The 25,000-nt window shown below is 46.2% G+C and overlaps 3 protein-coding genes across 5 annotated transcripts in view; all 3 read left to right on the forward strand.

Moving 5' to 3' along the window:
* The window catches only part of slc12a6 (solute carrier family 12 member 6), a 29,332-nt gene extending 28,397 nt beyond the window's left edge, over nucleotides 1–935 (forward strand). For both annotated transcript variants that reach the window (XM_079758339.1, XM_079758338.1), the window contains one exon: nucleotides 1–935. This exon is cut by the window's left edge and continues 892 nt beyond it. The gene's annotated coding sequence lies outside the window, so the exon portion shown is untranslated.
* Nucleotides 936–949: 14 nt separating this feature from the next.
* On the forward strand, nucleotides 950–9,098 carry tox4b (TOX high mobility group box family member 4 b). 2 transcript variants are annotated; one of them, XM_079758345.1, is made up of 9 exons: nucleotides 950–1,169; nucleotides 2,922–2,990; nucleotides 3,383–3,664; nucleotides 3,988–4,248; nucleotides 4,444–4,794; nucleotides 5,204–5,284; nucleotides 5,431–6,042; nucleotides 7,237–7,391; nucleotides 7,788–9,098. In XM_079758345.1, the coding sequence occupies exons 1-9, from the start codon at nucleotides 1,164–1,166 to the stop codon at nucleotides 7,843–7,845; spliced, it is 1,875 nt and encodes a 624-aa protein (XP_079614471.1). In that variant the 5' UTR covers nucleotides 950–1,163; the 3' UTR covers nucleotides 7,846–9,098. The 2 variants fall into 2 exon arrangements, with proteins under 2 accessions (XP_079614471.1, XP_079614470.1); XM_079758344.1 differs by lacking the exon at nucleotides 950–1,169 and adding an exon at nucleotides 1,676–2,313.
* A 565-nt stretch (nucleotides 9,099–9,663) lies between these two features.
* supt16h (SPT16 homolog, facilitates chromatin remodeling subunit) lies at nucleotides 9,664–24,381 on the forward strand. The gene is made up of 24 exons (XM_079758340.1): nucleotides 9,664–10,025; nucleotides 10,935–11,027; nucleotides 11,469–11,639; nucleotides 12,035–12,187; nucleotides 12,635–12,781; nucleotides 13,163–13,314; nucleotides 13,824–13,996; nucleotides 14,243–14,333; nucleotides 14,832–14,905; nucleotides 15,126–15,238; nucleotides 15,637–15,702; nucleotides 15,852–15,950; nucleotides 16,811–16,926; nucleotides 17,635–17,788; nucleotides 18,113–18,240; nucleotides 18,562–18,824; nucleotides 19,078–19,196; nucleotides 19,735–19,973; nucleotides 20,350–20,425; nucleotides 20,910–21,079; nucleotides 22,187–22,316; nucleotides 22,524–22,650; nucleotides 22,788–22,865; nucleotides 23,530–24,381. Exons 1-24 carry the CDS (start codon nucleotides 9,960–9,962, stop codon nucleotides 23,631–23,633), a joined length of 3,102 nt encoding a protein of 1,033 aa, XP_079614466.1. The 5' UTR covers nucleotides 9,664–9,959; the 3' UTR covers nucleotides 23,634–24,381.
* The last annotated feature ends 619 nt before the right edge of the window (nucleotides 24,382–25,000 follow it).

Consider the following 25,000-nt stretch of genomic DNA (forward strand, 5'->3'; position numbering starts at 1 on the left):
CCTCACCCCTCAACTCCGCCTCTCGAACCTTTCTCCTCTTCCCACCCACCACTGTACATTACTGCTTTTGAACGTTTTAAATGGTTTGAACCCACATGGAAGATTCCTATACAATTACACTACTTTTAATAAGTTGCCAAATCATCATCTCTCCACGGACTGTATTATGGAAAGTGTTGCAAAGGAGCTAGTTCACCATAGCTCCCTTAAGTGTATTTTGGCCACGTGTGGGGTCCAATTTTGTTTGTCATATGGATGTTGATTTGGATGTGACTCCAGATTCACCTGGAAACAGGGGAACTACAGTATTGTGTGTGTGTGTGTGTGTGTGTGTGTGTGTGTGTGTGTGTGTGTGTGTGTGTGTGTGTGTGTGTGTGTGTGTGTGTGTGTGTCTGGATGTTATTAATGTGTAATTCGTGTGTGGGTGTATTTGGCGCTATGGCCTGCTGCCATCTCCTCAATCTAATAGTTTGTCCCGACACAGTGGTCCGTGGGCAGTTCTCCACCACGACGCGTTTTCCTGCTATCCACTAACCAATTAAAAGGCCCCTGTTTAACCACCAGGTGGCGCATTGACGAGCCAAAAATCGCCCCCTTTTGTGACAGGATTGGTGGACTGTCTCGACCGGCCAGGTTGGAGTTGATCTGCCCAGCCTACATGCCACTTGTGATGTCACAAAGGGATGGGTTTTGACACGGTGTGCGCACGCTCAAGAACGTGATTTTACATCTCCAACTCTTAGTTATGTGTAGGGATGTTTGTTTTATTTTATTTTGTATCATTTGTGTCTTGTTCGCTTGGCATTGATTTTTGTTTTGTTGTTTAGTTGACGGCTTGTACATAAAGAAAAATCCGAACTTTTATCATTTTTAATGACATTAATATAAAATAGGAATATGACGGTGCTTGAAATATACGGAAGCAAATAAACCCATTTTGAAATAAATCACCGCTTCAGAAGTATTATTTCATTCATCAAATCGTCTACTTCCTTGTTGTCGTTATTTGGAACGTAAACGTGTCCCGGACGTGATGATGTCATTTCCACTCACGCACGTCGCACAGTCCCGACGTAGGTGCCATGTTGTGAAGTGATGTTTTGAGGAAATACAATCCGGGCGAAGTTCACTAAGTGGGATCAAAAAACACATTCGGGGTGACAATGGAGGTAAGACGGAGAGTAGATAGCGTATCACCCGATCTGCGTATGTGATCACCTACCGACCAGCATAACCTTTGATTGTCACCAACACAATGATGGGTCGACACCGACCATCTGATTTTTTCTTGATCTCCTCCAAACATACAATGATTTACCTTTCCAGCTGTATATCAAACCCCCTCTTATCAATGACAATCAATCAATCATGAATAACTCCCCCTCCCCCTGATTCATGGCCCATGTATTCATTGAACAGTTTGTGGTACTAGAGAGGAACTTGGTTGGTTCATTAGATATAGAAGCTTTACATACATAGCTACACTTACACATTTTTATTTAACAAAATCAAGAATGACAGTTTCTTTGGCCAACCTTTAAAATCAACCCAACCTCTTTCTACGCTTTATAATCCAAATCCTGAACCTTGATGCGATCGATAGCTCTGGATCCACTGAGTAGCCTGGGCCACTGAGCAGGCTGCTCAGTGGATCCAGAGCCATGGATCACGGATCAGGCACCAGGAACGGAAAATCGGGGACGTGTTTATTTTCTGGAGTCATATAGCAGCCTTCAAAGCCCGGAATCCCCCGCTCACCTCCGTGGTGGTTGGTCGTCTCTCCGGCTCAGCAGTGTGGGGGTGTCGTGGTGGTTGTCCCTGCGGGCGGCAGCAGACCCCGACCGGGACGGATCCAGGCGGGGTTGTAAACTAGTACCGCAGCCTTGCGTCAAACACACGCCGACTAACCCCACTAGTAGGACAGTCAGCACTTCGGATAGCCACGTTAGCTCCACAGCAAGCCGACACGGTGGTTATTTTTGGGTGTTGTCGGCGGCATGTGTTCATTTGCCTAGTGGCACGCAAGCCACAGCATCCGTTCCGTAAACCTTGTCCACTGTTCAGGGTTGGCTTTGAAGAGAGGAGGGTTCTTGCTGTCAGGGCATTGTTTTGGTGGTGTGTCACAAATTTTTTTTTTTGGACAGTGGAGACTATTAACACATTGCGCCCCGTGGCTTCGAAGATATTTCACATGAAGGCCGACTCACTATGGACCTCAATTTTTATTCGGATTTGACGGACGAGACGGGACAGCATGTCGATACGGAGTTTCTGGACCCGCAGGCTTTCAATGGATTTGACTCTGTCGGCAAGGTGACCCACCGGGCATAGGAAGGAAGATTCGAAGTTGACCATTTTGGCAGACCATATCTTCACTCATCTTCACTTATCATTCGTGCTCTGGGATGTGTACAAATTAAGGCTTTGCTTCAATGCATGGCTGCATTTAGCTCCATAACTTACAGTATTTACATTTTACGTTGCATAGCCTACTGACAGTTATGCAAACGTAAAAAAAAAATTGTTGATGCACTTTACTATGCTGAGCCTGCGAATAAACTGGTTCCGACATGTGTTCTTGGCTTGTTTGAACACCGCAAGCTGCTGGACCTGAATCAGATTCATTAAATATGTGCGGACGTTTCTTTGCGTGTTGTCGCTCGTATAGATTGTAGTCATGCCTTTTAAACCCCTAAACAATCTATTACTGTATTTGCTGATAACTTTAAAATGTCAAAACATACCACACAAACAGCTGCAGTATTTAGATATGGTCCTCAACTCTTAAGCTGCCTCTTCTGAAGACCCAAGAACAGTCAACAGAGCCCAGTGTTTATCTTTTTAAGTTATTAAAGCTAAAATGCCACTTGCTAAAACGCATGCTAATTCTGTGTTGTTAAATGGTTGTCTTGATGTTTCAGTTCCCTGGAGCCAGCAACAGCTACCTCACCATATCGGGCTCCAGCCACCCCTTCCTCTCCTCCTCAGAGGTGCGTCTCTCTGTCCTCTGCGTGGCATTACAAAGGCAAAGCCAAAGTCAGCTTTATTGTGAATAACAATAAAGTCTCTCACTATCCCTCAATGAACAGATAAAGCGCACAGGCACAACAGATAAGACATTTCCTAACACTTAAAGTAAACATTGAAGTGCACAACAAACACAATTTAAGAGTCTACTATGTTCGAAGTAGCAGCATAAGTTGAGTTGTGGTATTGCAAGAAAGGAAGTCAGTAATGGCAGCAAAATTTCTGTCGGTAAAATAGCAATTTCAGGAAGGCCGTGGTTGTGGGTTTGAGTCCCACCCGGCCAAGCCGTGAATACACTCAAAGTATAAACTACTTCCGCCTGTCAATAATCTCTCTCTATCTCTCTCCCTCCTAGACGTTCCACACCCCCAGTCTGGGCGATGAGGAGTTTGAGATCCCCTCCATCCCCCTCGACCCCGACTCTGCCCTCTCCTCCTCCCACCACGGGGTCTCCCACTTCGGAGACCCGTCTCCCGACGACGGGGTGGTCGTCCCCGGCAACGCGGTGGTGGGCGGCGACGACCCCTCCTTCGCCTCCGCCTACGTCAACACCCCCTCCCAGGGTCTGGAGCACCTGAGTTTGGGGGGGATCAGCCAGCCGGGGGGGGGCGCCCTGCTGGGGTCTTCTTTGGGCATGGTGAGGTTCCGTCCGTCAATCAAACTTTATTGATTATGGCGATTGTATACAATACAGTAAATTGAAGTAAACTAACAAGAAATATCGATATTTTGAAATTGAAATTAACAATATATAGTCAACTATTTTAGGTGAAATATCAGTGAATACAAAGATACATTTGAGACAAAAAGAAAAGTGAACCCAGTTGTGAAAAGGAAAAGATCCTGAGAAATAACACTCAGTGGGATGGCCGAATGATTACTAGCAGTTAAATTAAGTGTGTGAACATGAAGAGAAACTAAAAGCCAGTTCCACAACCCAACTCAATTCTCTTTTTGAAGGACCTGGGCCATCCCATTGGCTCCCAGTTCAGCAGCGCCTCTCCAATGACCATCGACGTTCCCCTCGGCGACATGGGCCAAGCCCTGCTGGCCACCAATCAGCTCACCACCATTGACCAATCAGAGCTCAGCGCTCAGCTTGGGCTGGGCCTGGTGGGCGGGGCCATGTTGGAGGAGTCTCAGTCCCCCGACAACCGCCTGTCTCCGGCGGCGTCGCCCACCAGCTCGCTACAGGACGACGACATGGACGATTTCAGCCGGGTTAGTCTGCCATTTTGGACGGTGTCCATTGCCATGATAATATGGAATTGTTACGTAATCGTAGTAAAGCGTCGGTCGAATATTAAAGTTTTTGCCCACGTAAAAGATGTAAATATATTATTAAAAGTTGCAAAGGTTATCCTAAAACACCAACCAGAGACGCCGCTCACGTTCCGTTAATCTTCTCCTGTGCAGAGTGTCCTGGTGGACTCCTCGGCCTCCCCCTCCGGCCCCCAGGGTGCCATCTCCCTGGACCCCTCCGTGCCCGACTCGCCCTTCCCCTCCTCGTCCTTCTCCAGCGCCACCTCCTCCAGCACCTCCTCCCCGGCCCGGGGGCGCAGGGCAGCAGCAGGGGGAGGAGGGGGGGGTAAGAAGGGGAGGAAGAAGAAGGACCCCAACGAGCCGGTGAAGCCGGTGTCGGCCTACGCCCTGTTCTTCAGGGACACGCAGGCGGCCATCAAGGGCCAGAACCCCAGCGCCGCCTTCGGAGAGGTGTCCCGCATCGTGGCGTCCATGTGGGACAGCCTGGGGGAGGAGCAGAAGCAGGTGGGCGGAGCTAGGGCTCAAGATGGCCGACGCGCCGATAGCACGTTTCTGTCGAGTTTGTTTTATTGGTGTTTTTGTTCTAGACGATTGGCGGTGATAACAAATAAAGGTTTTCTCCTGTGTGGTATTCATATTCACGTTGGATCCAAGTTATTAAATTCATTTTTGATGCTAAAATAACCCGAACAACTAATTGTCAGAACATTAACATATTGTTTGACTTGTCACTGTCATTTACAGTACTTTTTCTTCTTAAGTTAACAAAAAAACTTGAACAAACATAAGCTAGGTACTCTATAGAAGGTTGGGCTCTAGATTTCACAACCTGAGCTGCACCAGAATATTATGAGAACTCTTTAGGACAGGTGTGTTCTGACTAAGCCCCCCCCCCCTCATCTCACCTGTCCAGGTGTACAAGAGGAAGAACGATGCAGCCAAGAGGGAGTACCTGAGAGCCCTTGGAGCTTACCGGGCCGGACACGTCTCCCAGGTAACACACACACACACACACGCACGCACACACACAGTCAGCCAGAAGGTTCATCTTTTTTAATGATCTGGATTCACTATGAGTCCTTTTAGTATAAAAACGTCTGGTGAAGTGACTCCCTGTTCTCCCCCCCCCCCCCCCCCCAGGCTCCAATCGAGGTGCTGGACGACTCCTCCCCATCCCCCCCCTCTCCTCCCCCCATCACCCCCTCCTCCTCCTCCTCCTCGTCCCGCCCCAGCAGGGTGCAGCCCTACAACCCCGAGGAGAACACCATCACCAACATCTGCACCTCCAACATCATCCTGGACCTCCCCCAGATGTCCACGCGCTCCCGCACCGGCGTCATCAAGCCTCCGGCCCCCAGCCCCCCCCCGGCTATCACTAAGATCATCATCAAGCGCTCGCCCTCGCCCTCCGGGGGCGTCACGGTAACGGCCATGGCCGCGCCCCCCCGGCAACCGCCTCCGCTGCAGCCCATGCACGGCATAGCCCCGCCCCCGCCCCGCCTCCAGCAGATGGTCCACAGCCAGGCCCCGCCCCCCTTGCAGGCTAAGCCTCAGGTTGCGCCCACCACCGGGGGTAGCATGGCTCCGCCCCCTCCCCTGCAGATCAAGATCGTCCCGGCGACGCTGCAGGTCGGGGGCGTCGTCACGACGGCGTCGTTGTCGGGGGCGACCGCCTTACTGGGAGATGTGGGGGAGATGGAGCAGTCTGCCGCCGCTGCCATGGTTTTGGGCGGGGAGGAGGCGGAGGGAGAGGTAGGACCGGAGGTCCTTCTGTACCGCAGACCTGGAGATGATTTTTACATAATAGATCATCATTTTATCATAGTATACTCATTCACATTCTCATATCAAAGTATAATCCTCTCATATCTAAGTATACTATTATCCAATCAAAGTATACTTGTTTTCATATCAAAGTATATAATACTCCAAAGTATACTTGTTCTCATATCAAAATATACTATACTCCAATCAAAGTATACTTGTTTTCATATCAAAGTATAAAATACTCCAAAGTATACTTGTTCTCATATAAAAGTATACTATACTCCAATCAAAGTATACTTTTTTTATCATATCAAAGTATACTATACTCCAATCAAAGAATACTTGTTCCCATATCAAAGTAAACTTGTTCTCATATCAAAGAATATAATACTCCAATCAGAGTATACTTTTTTATCATATCAAAGTATACTATATTCCAACCAAAGAATACTTGTTCCCATATCAAAGTATACTATACTCCATCAATGTATACTTGTTCTCATATCAAAGAATATAATACTCCAACGTATACTTGTTCTCATATCAAAGAATATAATACTCAAATCATAGTATACTTGTTCTGATATCTAAGTATACTATACTCCAATTAAAGTATACTTGTTCTCATATAAAAGTATACTATACTCCAATCAAAGTGTACTGTTCTCACAAAAAGGTTATTCGTTCTCATCTCACTAAGTTTCATCTCAAAGTTCTGTTCTCGTATCAATCACACTCAGTTCCTCATTCCTTATCTTATTTGAGTAGCATTCTAACATTCCTTCAGATAACTTCTCATTTTCTCCTTTGGTTTTCCCTCGAGACCTTATGACTTTGTAGTTAAGGAAAGTTGTCACTGATAGTTCATGTACTTCTGTAACACTTCTTCCTGAGTGACGGAGTGCCTTATGTTGTCACTGATAGTTCATCATGTATGTCTGTAGCACTCCTTCCTGAGTGACGCAGTGCCTTATGTTGTCACTGATAGTTCATCGTGTATGTCTGTAGCACTCCTTCCTGAGTGACGCAGTGCCTTATGTTGTCACTGATAGTTCATCGTGTATGTCTGTAGCACTCCTTCCTGAGTGACGCAGTGCCTTATGTTGTCACTGATAGTTCATCATGTATGTCTGTAGCACTCCTTCCTGAGTGACGCAGTGCCTTATGGTTTCCCGCCAGATGGAGGTAGAGGTGAGTGTGACCCCGGGGTCAAGGGTCGCGCCGGCCACCAGCACCAGTATGTGCGTGCGCGTAGGGTGTGTTAACCCAGCGGTGGAGAGCCAGGACTGGGACAAAGAGTACTGCAGCAATGAGTGTGTAGCAACGCACTGCAGGTACGCACATGCACACACGCATCTCTCTCGCATTCACATGTATTATTCTTTGGAACAATTTGGACCTGACATTTAGGTCAGGTTCACTAACTTGGTCAGTTTTGTAATGATTTCTTAGTAGAAAAAGGAGCTGAAAACGATAATACACTGCTACAATACAAACTACACTATTGATATCATTGTTTCATTGTAGTCGGACGTTATTACATCTATTTTGTCTTTAAATCTGTTGAACATGGCAGTTGAAAACCACAAACTTTCTTTGGCTGCTAAATGCTCAATGCTTGCTGGGTAATGTAGTCAAAAAGTTGTGTGTCTTCACAAAGGTTTTAAGTATGAACACATTGTGTGTGTGTGTGTGTCTCTGTGTGTATGTGTGTGTTCCTCCTTCTACAGAGATGTTTTCATGGCATGGTGTGCCATCCGAGGGCAGAACTCCACGACGGTGACATAGTAGGAAAACACTTATTTAAAACCAGAGGAGCAATGATGGACACTTTATGAATTACCGGTCTACAAACCAGGTTGCATTGTTTTTTATAATATGCTCACTGACCACTACAGGTTTTTTCTGACATGGGGACCGTTTCAGCAATAGGGAGGGTTTCCTCTTTTCACCAAGGGCCCAATCTGGTTCTTCTTCACCATTATTATAATTAGAATAACAACAACTGGTTGCTTGATTATTCTAAAATGTTAGGTCAAGAAGGCTCAAGATGGTGGACTTGAACTTCTTTTATGGAACTTCAGATCACATGATTGAAACCTTCTTCTCACATACATTTTTTTGTTTGTTTTTTTTAAGAATGGCCTGATAATGATTTGTGTATACAACGTGACCTTGGTCGAATGGTAGCTCATAGGATAAACGAATGGGTGAGTGAGTGAATGAGTGAGTTAATTGATTTCTAAAGGTGGGAAAAAAATATATATAAGTAAAAGATGAGAACAACACAATTAATGGAGAGGACACGATCGGTCTTCACTCAAGTCGCCTGACCAAGAAAAGCAAAGAAGAAAGATGTTGAATACGTTGCATTTTAAATCATGAACAGTCTTAATAATATTTTATATTGATGTGTTGTTTTTAATGAGTGGGTGATGGGGGACTTCCATGATTTTTGTGGCTTTAATGGATGCTAGTTACGATTTGGAAGTATTGATCTGGTCAAATTCTGAAGGTGATTTATGTTAAATCATTGATTGGTAATTCAAAAGTTTTGGTACCCATAGCGATGTATGAGTTTGTCTTAATAATTCGGAATTTAATGCTTCAATTTTAAGTCGGTTCGGATATAAGTGTCTGCTAAATGACTAGACCTACATGTGAAGCAGCTGGGGCAAACACATTTTAAAATAAATTAAATACAAAATGTTAATGAATAAATAACATGGAGTTTAGCAATATTATTCACACTGTGATAAAGATGCTAAATGTGTTTTAACTTGTACCTGTAGATGTCCCTTGAAGTTGCAATGGCATTTTAAAATTATACTTTGATTTGTAGATTTTCTTTCTCGGATACCTACCAAATCCAACCGTTTTCTGCCCATTTTATCTTAATATGGTTCCGTGTGTGTCTGGTTTGAGGAGAATATTTTGGGGATAAATGATTTATGACTATGAGGTCTAAATAAGACGTAAAGATAAACATTTGTTAACAGCTATGTTTTAATGGTGAAATAAAAGATTTATGTTTTAATATACATCTAGTAAGAGTCATTCATTGAATACATTTTATAGTGCTGTTGAGACTGTGGCCTGTTGTCGGTTAGAGGCCGCGTCATCTACATCATTTGTCGCAAGGTTGACGCGTAGACCCACCGATGTTTTGAACCGATGACGATGGCGGGAAAGTCTACAGTGGCGGGAAAATGCAGCGTGGTCAACAAGATAGGCGGCGCTGTTGTGCGCCCTTATGCAACAAAAACATGAAATCATCACATGGGCATAACAAGAAGAAAGCGCGATACAGTGCAAATGCATTTTCACATCTCCATAAACCGCAATGTTCCGAATCAACCAATGCAAAGCATGTAAGGAGTTCAAACATAAATGATCCTACAGCTAAAAAATATAAACATGCACCGTTTCATAAGAAAAAGCATTGCCACGGATTGATGCAGATACGCGGGCTGATATGTAGAGCGAGGACGGGAAGGGGGAGGGATAGAGAGAATGAGGGGCACACACTACAGACGAATTGATTATACCCGATTGCTGTGTGTGTACAACGGCGTGGAGGTGGAAACAAGTGTACTATCAATGCACTGGGAATAAAAAATACCATCTTTCATCCAGAGCCGGTTTTAGTAGGAGCCATAACTAACTGGTTATTCATATACTAAAGGATTTGATATCGGCGACCGTTTAGTTATTTGTTGCATAGTAGCGGGGGTGCGGGTCTTTATAAGGGGGGTAAGGGGATCTAGCAGTGGTTGTAGTAGAAGTGAGGCTGGTAGGTCTCGTTGGCGAGGCGTGGACACTGAGACAGAGTTGACACTCGTCCGGCCTCCCACTGCGAAGCCGGGAGCTGGAGTTTGAAGGAGCAGAAGAGCAGACTCGCCATGGCGGTAAACTTGGACAAGGACGCATACTACCGCCGGATCAAGCGGCTGTACGGCAACTGGAAGGTATTGTCGGGGAAATATGGATCATGGTGTGTTGTGGGGCTTTTAATCACAACGTTTGATGGTAGTTTGGAGTTCCCGGAGAGAGTGATCTGGAGGTAGCCGTCTGCTAGCACTTTGTGTAGAGCCTGAGCAGGGTGTCCTGCTTGTATCTCCTCCAGTATCACACCTGGAGGCCTGCAGGCAGCTCAACTGCATGGTGTTCAAAACTCAATGACACGGGTTTGAGCTGGGTCTCACACGTCGCCGTTAACCATTTTCATAGCGATATGCCCAAACGGCATGCCAGACGCCAAGGCTAACATGCTAACATGAGCTAGCTGCCTTCAGCATCTCTCTTTCTCATCCAACTAGCCTGCTAGCGTCCGCTAGCCTTTCAGCCTGTTTATTATATGCTAATAGGCTAGCTAACGACGTTGAAACCCCCAACTCCATTTAGTACATGGTAGAACACAGATGTATATACATAAATACGTTGACGCTAGTCGCACAGCCATGTTATATTTTCTGTATGTATGATTGTTTTGATGTGCTAAGTAGTATAACAGTCCCACAGTGTTAGCACGATTGCTAATTAGCAATTATACACCATGCTGGCGCCAGCTTTCAATGAGTGCCTCGCTGTTTTAATCCGGATTCTGAATAAAACTGTGTGGCTGTCGGTGTGGTGGTGATGGTAAAAAGATGCGTTAGTGAAACTTCAGGAATAAACCCCAGCATCACCTGCTGACCGGTCTACCGGTTCTCTAAACTTTATCACTAGTGTTCCTGTCTCAGCAGGCCACATCTCGCTATCTGCTACTATAGCCCCATGGGACATGGATACTACAATGCTTTCTTCAGTTAAATGTAACCTCCGCTTTTAAGGAAAGAAGTCGTCGTTTATTTTACAAAAATCTTTTGTCGTCACAGAAAGGTGAAGATGAATTTGGAAAAGTGGATGCTGTGGTGGTCTCCGTCGGGGTCGACGAGGAGATCGTGTACGCCAAGTCCACGGCTTTACAGGTAATGTTATAGTATGTGAATCTATTATATCACAGGTGACCTGTTCATTCATTCCCCCCACTATTTACAATTGTTTAAAAGAGTGCTGGTTGGATCTGTTCTTGCACATCTGTGGACCCCAATGCCTCTCAAATCATCCTTTGTGTGCAACTTTTAGATTTCGTAAACTGTTCATTTTGCATAAATTCATTTGACCATGTCGCGATTTTGTTATTTTTCGCTTATTTATTTTATGGTTTCCCTTGTTATTTAGTTTGTATTGCAGTTTGGCACCAAAACTATAAAATACACTTATCAACCATTGCATATAAATACAATGTCATATAACTTGTTTCCCTTTTTAAGCACTTGTTCTAAGCACAGTATTGTGTAATGCAGTATGTTGCCAAGCATGATTAGATGGCTAGCCATGCATAATGTGGGATTTTTCTATCACTGCAGACGTGGCTTTTTGGCTACGAGCTGACGGACACCATCATGGTTTTCTGCGACACCAAGATCCTCTTCCTTGCCAGTAAGAAGAAGGTGGAGTTCCTCAAGCAGGTGGCCGTAACCAAGGGAAACGAGAACGCCAACGGCGTCCCGCCCATCACGTTGCTCACCCGGGAGAAGGTAACGGCGTTGAAGCGCTTCAGGGGCAATGGTGTTATCAAACTTTGTTGAAGGTGGTTTTGTCGTAGAAAGTTTCAACATTTCTACGTTTTACCAAACATATCCATATTTCTTAAGAAAGATATATGATGCACAGATAAACCTCTCAGTGTAACCGTTTGACCCAAAATCATAACACAGAGCAACCTCAAACCTTTTTAATATTACAAATGGGTCCGAAATGAATATACCCAGCCAAGGATAATGTTGCTGTACATGAATGGACCAATAGCTATCTTTAAAAACAAAGAACGATAAGCATGATCAAATCAATAAACTAACTCAACTGTCACCTTGAACCACAGCAGGCGTGCCTTTTCTGTTATCCTGAATGTTTGCCTTCTCCGTGTTTTCAGAACGAGAGCAACAAGGCCAACTTTGACAAGATGATGGAGGCCATTAAGGGAAGCAAGGAGGGCAAGACGGTTGGGGTGTTCAGCAAGGACAAGTTCCCCGGGGAGTACATGAAGAGCTGGAACGACACCATCACCGCCGAGGGCCTGGGGATGGTAGGAGAGCCCCTCTACCCTTCACAGGGCTTTGAAAAGACTTAGGCATGCAGGTCCTTCAGAAAATAGGAAACACCCCCGTCAACCGGTTCGGCGTCAGAAACGGCCTTGGAAAGTCTTGATTTGTCTTGAAATCAAATTCAAGGCCCTTTGTTACCAGATATTAAAAAATAATGATTGTTGCAACACTTGGGCCTTTGCCGATCAGCTATTTAAATGACATTCTTAGGCTGATGACCCCCCCCGACCCCAATTATTTATTGGCTCACGCAGCTAAAGTCATTTGATGATTGGATGGATTCAAAATCAAGGAGACAATGGTTGCTTTTCAACCACACAATTGTATAACTCGATGAGCTTGCCCCCCATATGCGTACCTGGTGACCCCCTTGTTGGGGGGGGGGTCCCGGCCCGCCTGTTGAGACACGGCCCTGTGACCCCCTCCAGGTGGACGTCAGTGCGGTGGTGGCGTACACCATGGCGGTCAAGGAGGACGGAGAGCTGGCGCTGATGAAGAAGGCGGCGACCATCACGAGTGAGGTGTACTCCAAGTTCTTCAAGGAGCGCGTCATGGAGATTGTGGATGCTGACGAGGTGAGGGGGAGGAGCCTGATGGGGAGGGAGGGGTCTGCTTGGTTGAAGGGTCAACAGGTGGGTTGAGCGACGGCTAGGTACTAGTTTGCAATAGATTTATTTCCTTTTGTTTTGATGCTAGCTTCGTTGCGTGGGATGTTGGGGAAAACATGGACAATATATATATATATTTTTTTCTTTTAATGCGCTAATGTTAAAACATTCCCGGGTTACATGATTGGAAGATATGCTGAGAGAATGCAGTTACCTCGGTTTCTGAGTTAATGACATGAGTCTTGGAAAAGCTGACTGTAGTCTACAGCTCTGGCCACTAGAGGCTGCCAATGGGGAAACCCACATAGTGCAGGTTTTATACAACACGTGTGGTCGCTTTGGTTGCAGAAAGTGCGGCACAGCAAGCTAGCGGAGTCGGTGGAAAAGGCCATCGAGGAGAAGAAGTTCCTGGGCGGAGCGGACCCCTCAACGGTGGAGATGTGTTACCCCCCCATCATCCAGAGCGGAGGAAACTACAGCCTCAAGTTCAGCGTCGTCAGGTAAGAAGCGAGAGGGGATGTGCTTCGTTCATCTCGGTGGGAGATTTGTGTGTCACAGCAGAACGATGCATTAGACGCATGCTGTATGTTTTTCAATCGCTTGTGAAACTAGCCGTACATTTTTCAGAAGCACTTGCTTCGACAAAATCGTTGGTAAGTGTATCTGAATGTGCTTGTAGATTCATGTACTTTTGTGGTTGGTCGACACACTATAACGTTTTGGTATAGCCTAGATAATCTGTTGGTTATTGTGCATGGCCCCCCGGCTGAAAGGTTCTAGGGGTTGTTCCCCAATATCCTCTGGGTGTCGTTCTAACCCCGACTGCTTCCTTTTTAATGAGCTGTTTCTGGATTCACTGCAAGTCGCTTCGACAATGAGTGATTGAAGTACAACCCGATAGTTGCGGTAGTATTTTTAGCCGTTTGTTTCTGTGCGGCACATGAGCCAGTCACCCGCCCCCCCTGTGGTCATGTGGTCTCTAACCCCGCCCTCTCCGTCGCCCCTCCAGTGACAAGAACCACATGCACTTTGGTGCCATCACGTGCGCGATGGGCATCCGCTACAAATCCTACTGCTCCAACTTGGTCCGTACCCTCATGGTGGATCCCCCCCAGGAAATGCAGGACAACTACAACTTCCTGCTGCAGGTGGAGGAGGAGCTGCTCAAAGAGCTTAAGCACGGTGAGCCCCCGGCGACGCGTGTGTGTGTGTGTGTGTGTGTGTGTGTGTGTGTTGCTGTGTCACACTTTATAAGGAGACAGGATAATCAAGGTACTGTGTGTGTGTGACCCGTCACCTACCGAGTTCTTCACCCAGAACACAAACTGCACACACACGCTTCACAGCTGAGTTAATTGACCCAACAAACGACAGGTTGGAGTAGCAAACGATGACCCTAATCAGACTGTCTCTACGGTGTATGTCCAGGGTGCAAGATCAGCGACGCATACAACGCGGTCCTGGAGTACGTCAAGAAGGAGAAGCCAGACCTAGTCTCAAAGCTCACTAAGAACCTCGGGTAACATGCCAGCGCACACGCACTCACACACACCCGACACTTATTACTAGGGGTGGGAAAAAGAATCGATTCTTCGATGCATCGCGATTCTGTGTAGAACGATTCCGTCTCATTTCAGATAAGTTAATAATCAGAATAAAAAAAAAATATATATATATTTTTAATTTGTTCGCCTCCTGTAACATCCTGTTCGACAGAGGGATAATTTCAGTAGTTTTAAAATTATTTAATTTCTCTTCAATGTGTATTGGCCAATCTGATTTGTCGTGACGCGATTGCGATTCAGCGTACGCATAGCATGCACGCAAACTCACAGGCCGACACAAGAACGACGAACAAGTTCTTATTCTTATGATTGATAATCGTTTTAGAATCGAACCGTTGACCTCGGAATCAAATCGTGAGGTGCCAAGAGAGTCCCACCCCTACTTGTTAACACCTTCACCAGTGTATAAGGTTTAAATAATGTGTCTTATATATTTCATATTTCTCTCCCAGGTTTGCCATGGGCATCGAGTTCCGAGAGGGCTCCCTGGTGCTGAACGCCAAGAACCAGTACAAGCTGAAGAAAGGTCCGTTACCTTGGCGTGTGTGTGTGTGTGTGTGTGTGTGTGTGTGTGTGTGTGTGTGTGTGTGTGTGTGTGTGTGTGTGTGTGTGTGTGTGTGTGTGTGTGTGTGTGTGTGGTCCTAACGCGGCCTTTACTCGTGATTTGCAACTGTGAGGGATTGATTTCACCCAAGTGTGCAGGTTTGTTTTCAGCAGGACACCATGTCCTTTTGATTTATGTTTAGGCATGGTGCTGAGCATCAGTCTGGGCCTGGCAGACCTTGTCAACAAGGAGGGCAAGAAGGAGGAGCAGAAGAAGTACGCCCTCTTCGTCGGAGACAGTGTTCAGATCAACGAGGCAAGTTACAACCACTCGCCACTAGAGGGAGTAAGGCCCACTGGAAAGTCTTGCTGGAGTGCTTATCTTGCCACCAGCTGTGACATTGATTAGCCATTTCAAGCCAATTACTGTAGCTGCTCATCAAGTATCATCACAAGTGGGTGTGCGCCCCCAACAATATATGAATTATGGCTCCGCTGACCAGTCGGTTCAGTCCACTGGGTAAGCTGGTGGGCTTCTCATTAAACTACATCCACGTGGAGGCTCTCACTTTGCTTGCTTCTGAAATGGCTTATGATGACATGACGCCCACACACCTGGTCTCAAACACGGGGGGGGCCTTTTTCGAACCCAAGCGTGGCGTCTGATGTTTGCTGGGAGTGCGCTGTGGTAAGATGTTCTGCTGACCCTGACAGGAGGAGGCAGCCACGGTGCTCACGCCGGTCAAGAAGAAGATCAAGAACGTGGGCATCTTCCTCAAGGTGGGTCAGTGGTCCAGTTCAGCTGGACGTACGAGCTCTATATGGCCTTTGACCGAAAGGCCAACGTGTCGCTTCACCTGTCCTCAGTACTCCGCGACTGACCTGTGTTTGAGCTGGAAGATGATCACTGTTATGTTTGTTGTGTCTAGAACGACGATGAGGAGGATGACGAGGAAGACGCTGACGATGCGGAGGAGCTGCTGGGCAAGGGGGCTCGCAGCGCCGCCCTGCTGGCAGACAGAACCAGGGTACTCCTTTTAGTTATCAACTTCACAAGGATTGACTAGCGTAACTATTTCGTGAGTCTCTCCTCACAAAAAATCAGTTTGACTACTCCAACCAAGCCCACTGAGTATTTTTTAGAAAGTGTTTTTAGAATTTATTTTTCAAATATATAATTGCTTTTTCGTTGGCGTGTTCAAAGCTGCTTAAGGTAGAAAACCTTTGTTGTCAAGTGTGTGTGTGTGGTAGCTCTGTTATGGTTTGCGTCGGGGCGTGTGTCGAGGACCTCGGCCCCTCCCCCCCAGCGATGCTCCGTACCGAGTAGTAGGATTCACAGGAGAAATGAGGAGTAGTGGGATTCACAGGAGGAATGACGTAGCGTGTGACGTTCGAGGCTTAATCTCGGGCTGTTCGGCAAAATGGGTTCACAATTGGCACATCATTTACAAAAATAAGACACTACCCAGTTCCAAGATCTTTTTAATTGCTATTGAATTGATGACACTCATTCTCAGTCATCATGCAGTTTTATTATTACAATTATTAGTCGGCTACTGTAGTTGATAAGACATTCTTTATTGCCCGGGATGACTAAAAATCTTTGCCAAATGCTTTATTTTCTACCATGAGCTCGGGAGATATTTATGAACAGCACCCTCACGCGTATCACTGAAGTGACTTTAATTCCCAAATGTTTTGATGTTGTACGAAGCAGACATCACATTTTGGGCTGGGTTCACAGAAAACTTTCTTTCATCATAATTTCCTTCACCACTAGGTGTCACTAGCGTACTCATTTGAAGCTTCGAGGTTGAACCACTTTGGTGGTTCATCTGGCTGCCTATTCATTGGCGGTGTGGTGGTGACTCTCTTCCTATTGGTTTAGAATGAGATGACGGCAGAAGAAAAGAGGCGGGCTCATCAAAAGGAACTGGCCAATCAGGTGAACGAGGAGGCCAAGCGTCGTCTGACGGAACAGAAGGGAGAGCAGCAAATTCAGAAGTGAGTTGCGTGCTAGGAACCGGATTCCGGCCTGGGACTTTGCATGGAGTCCCTGTGACTATTTTTAGAGTGTGGAAATATGCCTGGTTTAGCCTTCATTGTCTATTCAAATCACCAGTGTACAATGGACGCCCACTGGTGTCATTGGCATGTTGTAACAAACCCCATGAAGTGACCAAATTTACCTCCATTCAAATGTTGCTTCCCAGACACACCGTGCTCATTTGAATAGATGTCTTACATAACTGAAGCGATTTGTACCATAAGACCAGAGTAGAGGAAGAAAAACTTGGCACACTTGTAAAAAAAGTTATGAGTGAGTAGTGGTCAAGTAACTATCCTCCCTTAATGAGTCAATCAGAAACTGTCGTTGCTCTGAGGGATTTGATTTCACTTCATGAACCCTCCCGACACTCATTAACGGATCATTAATTACACGCCTCTGGGAACGAGGGAGCAATTACTGTCTGGTAATTAAGATTGCATTAGTTTACTTTAGTCATCTAACGCGCACTGATTTTTAAATAAATTGCAACTCTTTTATTTTATTACATATCACTACATTACCTGTAGCTACTCCAGTATAAACGGAGTGCTTTGCCTGCTCTCAGCCTAACATGTAAGTCCCCTGGGCTAGAAGCTGCTTTAACAACAATATGTAACGTTGATCTCTTCCCGTGCCTCCCTCTCCTACCTGACGCCGCCCAGGGCCCGCAAATCCAACATATCGTACAAGAACGGTTCCCAGATGCCTCGAGAAAAGGACATCCGAGACATGAAGATCTTTATCGACAAGAAGTACGAGACGGTCGTCATGCCCGTCTTCGGCATCGCTACGCCCTTCCACATCGCCACCATCAAGGTACGGCCACCTTGGTTGAGTCTGCATCACATCCAGGATACAAGCTCTTAAAAACAAGTCGGATATTATCTGTCAAATATGTACTCAATTTCAGCAACAACTTGCGTCATGTGGATTATTTAAGCAATGAAACGAACATAAATGGTAGTCATTATATTAAACCGGATCCACTTTTTAAATAGTTTTTACTCGGCTGCTCTATGTAATGGCACGGCACACTTGGCCTCGCCTCAAGCCTCACCGGTGTGCAGCCACTGCTCCTACCGGGTCCCTCGGCCGGTTCCAGAGTAGGGTATCGAACCTGTGTCCCTACTGTCTCCTCAGAACATCAGTATGTCGGTGGAGGGGGACTATACCTACCTGAGGATCAACTTCTACGTCCCCGGAAGCTCCCTGGGGCGCCACGAGGGCAACATCTTCCCAAACCCCGACGCCACCTTCGTCAAAGAAATGTACGTCCTGGCAGGAAGTGGCCCCTGTCGCCACACCAAGTGTCCATCAAGGATGATCGATGACTTTCAGCTTCTAAATTTCAATTGTAGCACAAAATACGTGGCGACAATGTTCTAAACATAGTTTCCATATTTAAACTTGATTGAAGGTTATTATGATTGTCAGTCCAAATATAAAAAATCGGAACCAGCAATTTTGAAATCATGGCATAGCGTCCACAATTCAATCGAAAAAGAATCCCAAACTCAAAATCGGGACCTAGACATCCAAAGGTCCACATTATCCTCCAGCGTGTGCTGACCCCCTCCCCCGTCCTCCAGCACGTACCGGGCGTCCAACCTGAAGGCGCCCGGAGACCCGTCGGTGCCCTCCACCAACCTGCAGAACGCCTTCCGCATCATCAAGGAGGTGCAGAAGCGCTACAAGATGCGGGAGGCAGAGGAGAAGGAGAAGGAGGGCATCGTGAAGCAGGACTCCTTGGTCATCAACCTGAACCGCAGCAACCCCAAGCTCAAGGACCTCTACATCCGGCCCAACATCGCCCAGAAGAGGATGCAGGGCTCCCTGGAGGCCCACACCAACGGTGAGGGGGTGGGCTGAGCTGGCTGGGGCTAGGTGGGTAGGTGGAGGGTGACTGGATGGGTGGAAGGAGGGAAAGGATCTGTAATGGATGAGATGGGGCGGGGGGGGATAGCAGCGGCAACAAGATGAGAGCTCTGTTAAGAACTGTCGGACTGAATTGTAGAACGGAGGCAAATTCGGGTTCATTTAGTGTTTGGCGATGGTTTGTTTTCGGCGGATCTTGCTAACCGGCGTTATGTCTCCCATGTGTCTAGGCTTCCGCTTCACATCGGTTCGAGGCGACAAGGTGGACATCCTCTACAACAACATCAAGCACTCCATCTTCCAGCCCTGCGACGGGGAGATGATCATAGTGCTGCACTTCCACCTAAAGGTGTGTGCGTGTGTTGTCAATCCAACCATGATGATGCCCTACTGTCTAGGCCTCGATTTTTATCTAGGAAAATATTGACGCTTGACAAACTATCAAATGACCTGTCACAACCACCGCCAACCCAAAGATTCGCCTCAAAATATGCGCTCAATACACACACAGCACTTACCGTTCCAAATCAGGAGGGCAGATGAGTGCTTGTGAAGTACATTTGTCTTGTTGATGATCTACCATGGCTGGCTGAATACCTCATCTAAAGCGTTGGCTCATCGCCAGGTTTTCCAAATTAGTGTAAATATTCAGAGAAAAAGTCAAATGATAGAACATATCTTTCCGTGCCTTACTCAGAGCTGGTGGAGACCATTACTGCAGAAATGCGTATTCAATAAAGCAGATGGTTTGAGGAGATGACACAGTGGTTCATTTAACAATCGCCTGCGATCTAAAATAAGTATCTGGACCCTCCTGATGGCTCCGCCAGAACCTCACATTCTCCCTCTCTCTTACTGGTCTCTGGTTCGATCCTCTCCCCCACCAGAACGCCATCATGTTCGGTAAGAAGCGGCACACGGACGTGCAGTTCTACACGGAGGTGGGCGAGATCACCACCGACCTGGGCAAGCACCAGCACATGCACGACCGTGACGACCTCTACGCCGAGCAGATGGAGCGCGAGATGCGCCACAAGCTCAAGTCGGCCTTCAAGAACTTCATCGAGAAGGTGGAGACGCTCACCAAGGAGGAGCTGGAGTTCGAGGTCCCCTTCAGAGACCTGGGGTGAGTCTTTTGGCCTTTGGCCTCCAAGGCGTGCGCTCCTCTGTCCCGCCGAATGAAGGTGATGGCCGTTGGAGCTGAAACCTAATGGTTTTATTCCTGTAAAATATGTCACAAATTTGATGTTTGGCTGCTTGTGTATTCAATCTTTTGAAATACAAGTCACAATCGTTGCAGTGTTTGAGTACTGTGTTATTTTTTTTTTATTCTATGGGCAAATACATAGTATTTTACAATTGAATTTCATCAATTTGTGCATGGTTAACAAGAACTTTTCTTTTTAGGATACTGAACATTTTCTGCCACAGCTTTTAGTAGTTGGCAAAACATTTTATTTTGCAAATTGCATTAAAAAAAAAAACCCTTGTTTTGTTTTCAGCTTCCAGGGCGCCCCCTACAGGAGCACCTGCTTACTACAGCCCACCTCCAGCTCCCTGGTCAACACCACTGAATGGGTAGGTGACCGCTGTGGGCCCCGGGTTCCTCATTCACATCCCATTTAAATGGAAGGGTTGATGAGGAGGTTTGGTGGCGAGGGTTTTGGTTTCCAAGCCTAAAGGTTAGGGTTAGACATACCAAATGTCTGTTGTCATTCTAGAGCGAGATGTTCCTGAATAATGATGAGGAGGCATAGATATCCATTCATCGATTAAAAGCATTTAATCCAGACTATTGGTTGACGAGTCATAAATAATTTCATGTTTTAGAAATGTCCAGATAAATCTTAGCGCTTTGACATTTTAATTTCTACACTTTAGTAATTTTAGATTATGGATGCAAAAAGAAACGCCCTGCACATTACTGTTTGTTGGATACACGTCTAAACATCCCTTTGAATGTTGCATGCATTGGGGTTTTTTTGAGACGTTTCTGGTCTGTATTGTATCATATTTGGAGTGTAGTCCTGCTCAATACCCCCCCCCACCCTCTCTCCGACAGCCCCCCTTCGTGGTGACCCTGGACGAGGTGGAGCTGGTCCACTTTGAGCGTGTGCAGTTCCACCTGAAGAACTTTGACGTGGTCATTGTCTACAAGGACTACAACAAGAAGGTGACCATGATCAACGCTGTGCCCGTCAACTCTCTCGACCCCATCAAGGAGTGGCTCAAGTAAGACACGAGCGCACGCGGGCACATACACTGCTGCTTGTCATGTTTAGCGCTATCATTTGCATGAAAAGCACTCTCACAAGCATAATTTATGTTTTGGGCTTGAACAAAACATGCAAACTAATAGGGCTGGGTATTGCCAGGTACCTCACAATTCGATTCTTTAGGTCTTGAATCGATTAGATTTCGATTTGATATTGATCCAATTGCTTCGATATCAATTCAATAATACGTGCAGATGACAAAAAAACCTAAATATTATTTAGAATAAACCATTTCAAAATGAATTAACCATTTCATTGTACTTTAACTAGCATAAAGGGAATACACCTGTATAGTATTGTTCCTGAGCTAAACTTGCAGCATAAAAGTAATAATCATAACATGGACAAATGTAGAAGGGCATGTGCATTTAGGCATACTCGCTTCTAGATTACAGTGACTTAGTATGCTTTTTTTTAATTTTATTTTTTTAATGGAAATAATCGATTTCAAAAAAAATCTGAATCGAAATTGGATTGAGAACAAATAAATTGCAGTGCATTGATGAATCGATATTTTTACCCAGCCCTACAAACTAAAGCCATGTTTTTCCACCTTTAGTACCCAAGTGTAGTGCAGGTGGTACGCAAGGGTTTGGTGGTACATTGGACTTTATCCTTAAAATAGACAATATTGATTATATATTTTTAAATAATCAATACTAGTCCTTCCATATTTGTAAATGTAGAATTACGACCCAAATGTCAATGGTTGTGCTTTCCGTCATATTTATTTTTCCATGGTGTTTTGTGTTAATTAGTGTTTGCTAAATAAACACACTGGGAGCAGAAGCAGCATCGCTGACCGTCCACTATTTCCCACACACTTAATGCAGTAATAATCATGTCTAAATTGGGCACTGGAGCTCTTTGCTCCGACACGGGCGTGTTTGTTCATCCGGTTGTTTACCGTTTGCGTACGAGGTGGTCCATGAAAGGTCTACATGGCCAATGAGGGGTACACCTCGAGCCAAACGTTGGGAACCCGCTGAACTAGAGGATTCACGCGGCAATGCAATGGTCTGACCAAATGGGGCGAGGCATGAATGTTTTCCTCCCTCGCCAGCTCGTGTGACATCAAGTACACCGAGGGGGTGCAGTCCCTGAACTGGACCAAGATCATGAAGACCATCGTCGACGACCCCGAGGGCTTCTTTGAGCAGGGCGGCTGGTCCTTCCTGGACCCTGAAAGTGAGGTACACACTGAACCAGCTATTGAAGCTACCGCTGTTGAAGCTACCGCTGTTGCCAGTTATTGAAGTCTACACTTTGACTGCTCTTTGATTTTTCACTTATGACTGGAGAGCAGCATAAATATCATTTTAAGTGTGGGTTCTTCAAAGTTTTGTGTGTGTGGGTGGGTGGAAGTCTGAATGTTTTTATTATCCCCCCCCCCCCCACAGGGTAGCGGAGGGGAGGAGGACTCTGAGTCAGAGATGGAGGACGAGACGTTCAACCCCTCGGCCGACGAGGAGGAGGAGGAAGGGGAGGACAGCGACGAAGACTACGACTCTGAGACGGAGGACTCTGGTACGCAAGCACGCGTCTTCAACCCCACATTGGATTTCCTCTGGTTCAAAGAGTCTCAGCCAAAAACACATGAACAACAACCACGTTTGGATCCCATTTTCAACATGTGTGTGCCCTGGTCTCTGTCTCTCCCCCAGAATACAGCGGTGCTTCGATGGGCAGTGAAGAAGAGAGTGGGAAGGACTGGGACGAGCTGGAAGAAGAGGCCAGGAAAGGTACGTGTCTCCTGCCCCCTCCTCCCAGCATACTGTGGCTTTGAATCTACTGAATTGAATCTAATCCCCTCTCCTTATGTCCCCCTTCATCTGTCTCTTCCTGTCTTTTCTGGCTCCTGTCTTTCTTCCTCTTTTCGATTTCTCCCTATGTTGCCGTCTCTCCCACCCTATGTATTTCTCTCTCTCCCCCCTCTGTCTGTCTCTCTCTCCCCCCTCTGTCTGTCTCTCTCTCCCCCCTCTGTCTGTCTCTCTCCCCCCTCTGTCTGTCTCTCTCCCCCCTCTGTCTCTCTCTCTCTCTCCCCTCTGTCTCTCTCTCTCTCTCTCCCCTCTGTCTCTCTCTCTCTCTCTCTCTCCCCTCTGTCTCTCTCTCTCCCCTCTGTCTGTCTCTCTCTCCCCCCTCTGTCTGTCTCTCTCTCCCCCCTCTGTCTGTCTCTCTCTCCCCTCTGTCTGTCTCTCTCCCCCTCTGTCTCTCTCTCTCTCTCTCCCCTCTGTCTCTCTCTCTCTCTCTCTCCCCTCTGTCTCTCTCTCTCTCTCTCTCCCCTCTGTCTCTCTCTCTCCCCTCTGTCTCTCTCTCTCCCCTCTGTCTGTCTCTCTCTCCCCCCTCTGTCTGTCTCTCTCCCCCCTCTGTCTGTCTCTCTCTCCCCTGTTTGTGTGTGTCTCTCAGCTGACAGAGAGAGTCATTATGAGGAGGCGGAGGACACGACCAAGGGGAAGAGGAAGAACCGCCCCCCGCCCCCCCCACCCAGCAAGAAGAAGCGGCGGCACTGAACACACACAAAACAATGGTCATCACACAAACACACACCCAAAACAATGGTCACGCCCACAAACCGCCACACCCCGTTCAGCCGTTTGAACCGTGCTACACACACATGCATACAGACACACACAGTGGATGTGTACATAGAGGTAGATACAGGTCGTGTTGTGTTGCTCAAATGGTATCGTGTTAAAGTACCAGCAGACAATGACACACAAACGTTCGTGGGTTTTTTTTTTGTCGTTTTTCTCCCTCTTCCATGTGTCAGGGTCGTGCGTGTCTGAATGCGTGCGTGTGTCGTCGTGGGGTTGTGTTCACGGTCGTTCTCGCCTCGTGGTAGAAATGCTAAGAGGTCCTCTGCCAACCTTTTTTATAAGAGATGGAGTGACAGCCCAAACCCTTAACGCCCCGCCTTTCCTCCTATCTCCACCCTCAAATCTGTTGTCAAGGTTGAATTTTTTTTGTTTATTTTTATCCGTTTGGGGGGAAAATAAATAATAAAAATATTGCTTTTCTTCTATAGGGACAGAAACAAATGTTGTTTTTTTCTGCAATGTCAGATTCTTTTTTTTTTTTATAAATATATATATATTGTTTGTACATTCTTTCATACAAACATAATCACACACACCACAAACACAATACACCCATCTTCCTCTCCTTTTTTCCAAATTGACTAGGTAGGTTGTTTTACTTGTTAATTCTTAAAATCCTGTTTTTGTTTTTGTTTTTGTAATAAAATTAAAGTGAAATGTAGCCTATGCCTTGTCCCGCGGCTCTCTGTTAAACCATTGGTGTGCTTAATTTGTACCTTATTCGTACATTATTATTATTGTAACTACTGATGTTGAGCTTGTAACACGTTCAGACTTGTTGTCTGCACTATTTCTTAAGTGTTATTAGTTTATTTATTGAGTGAGTGCTTCGACCGGCCGTTCCGGATAATCGAAGTCACGTGGATCTTAGTTCGGGAGCCACAGCTGTTGAGTCCGTTCCTTGTGGCTTGTCGCGTAGTAACATTTACGGTTGACGGTTTTGATTGTGTCAGGTCCACTTCTGCGTTAGTGGTCGACCACATAAGGTAACGTTAAGATGTTTTGTACATGGAGTATTTCGCAAGTAGGCTATGCTGCTCCTACATTTCATAAACCCTGTTAGGCTATTCGGAGAACAGCTGAGCATGACAACAGGTTTGCCAGCGGAGCTTGCTGCCATCCTAACATGTTCCCCGAACACGGCAGTTTTAAGAACATGAATTTTGAGAATTTATTTTACACGCATTCTTAGAGAAATGCAGCTTTAACGTGTTGACAAAGTCCTAATAATGTAAGATTTTAAGAGACTCCGCTAAGATGTCGTGATGTGGGGGACCGTC

This window comes from Pollachius pollachius (assembly GCF_949987615.1).
Source record: "Pollachius pollachius genome assembly, chromosome: 20".
Classification (NCBI taxonomy): domain Eukaryota; kingdom Metazoa; phylum Chordata; class Actinopteri; order Gadiformes; family Gadidae; genus Pollachius; species Pollachius pollachius.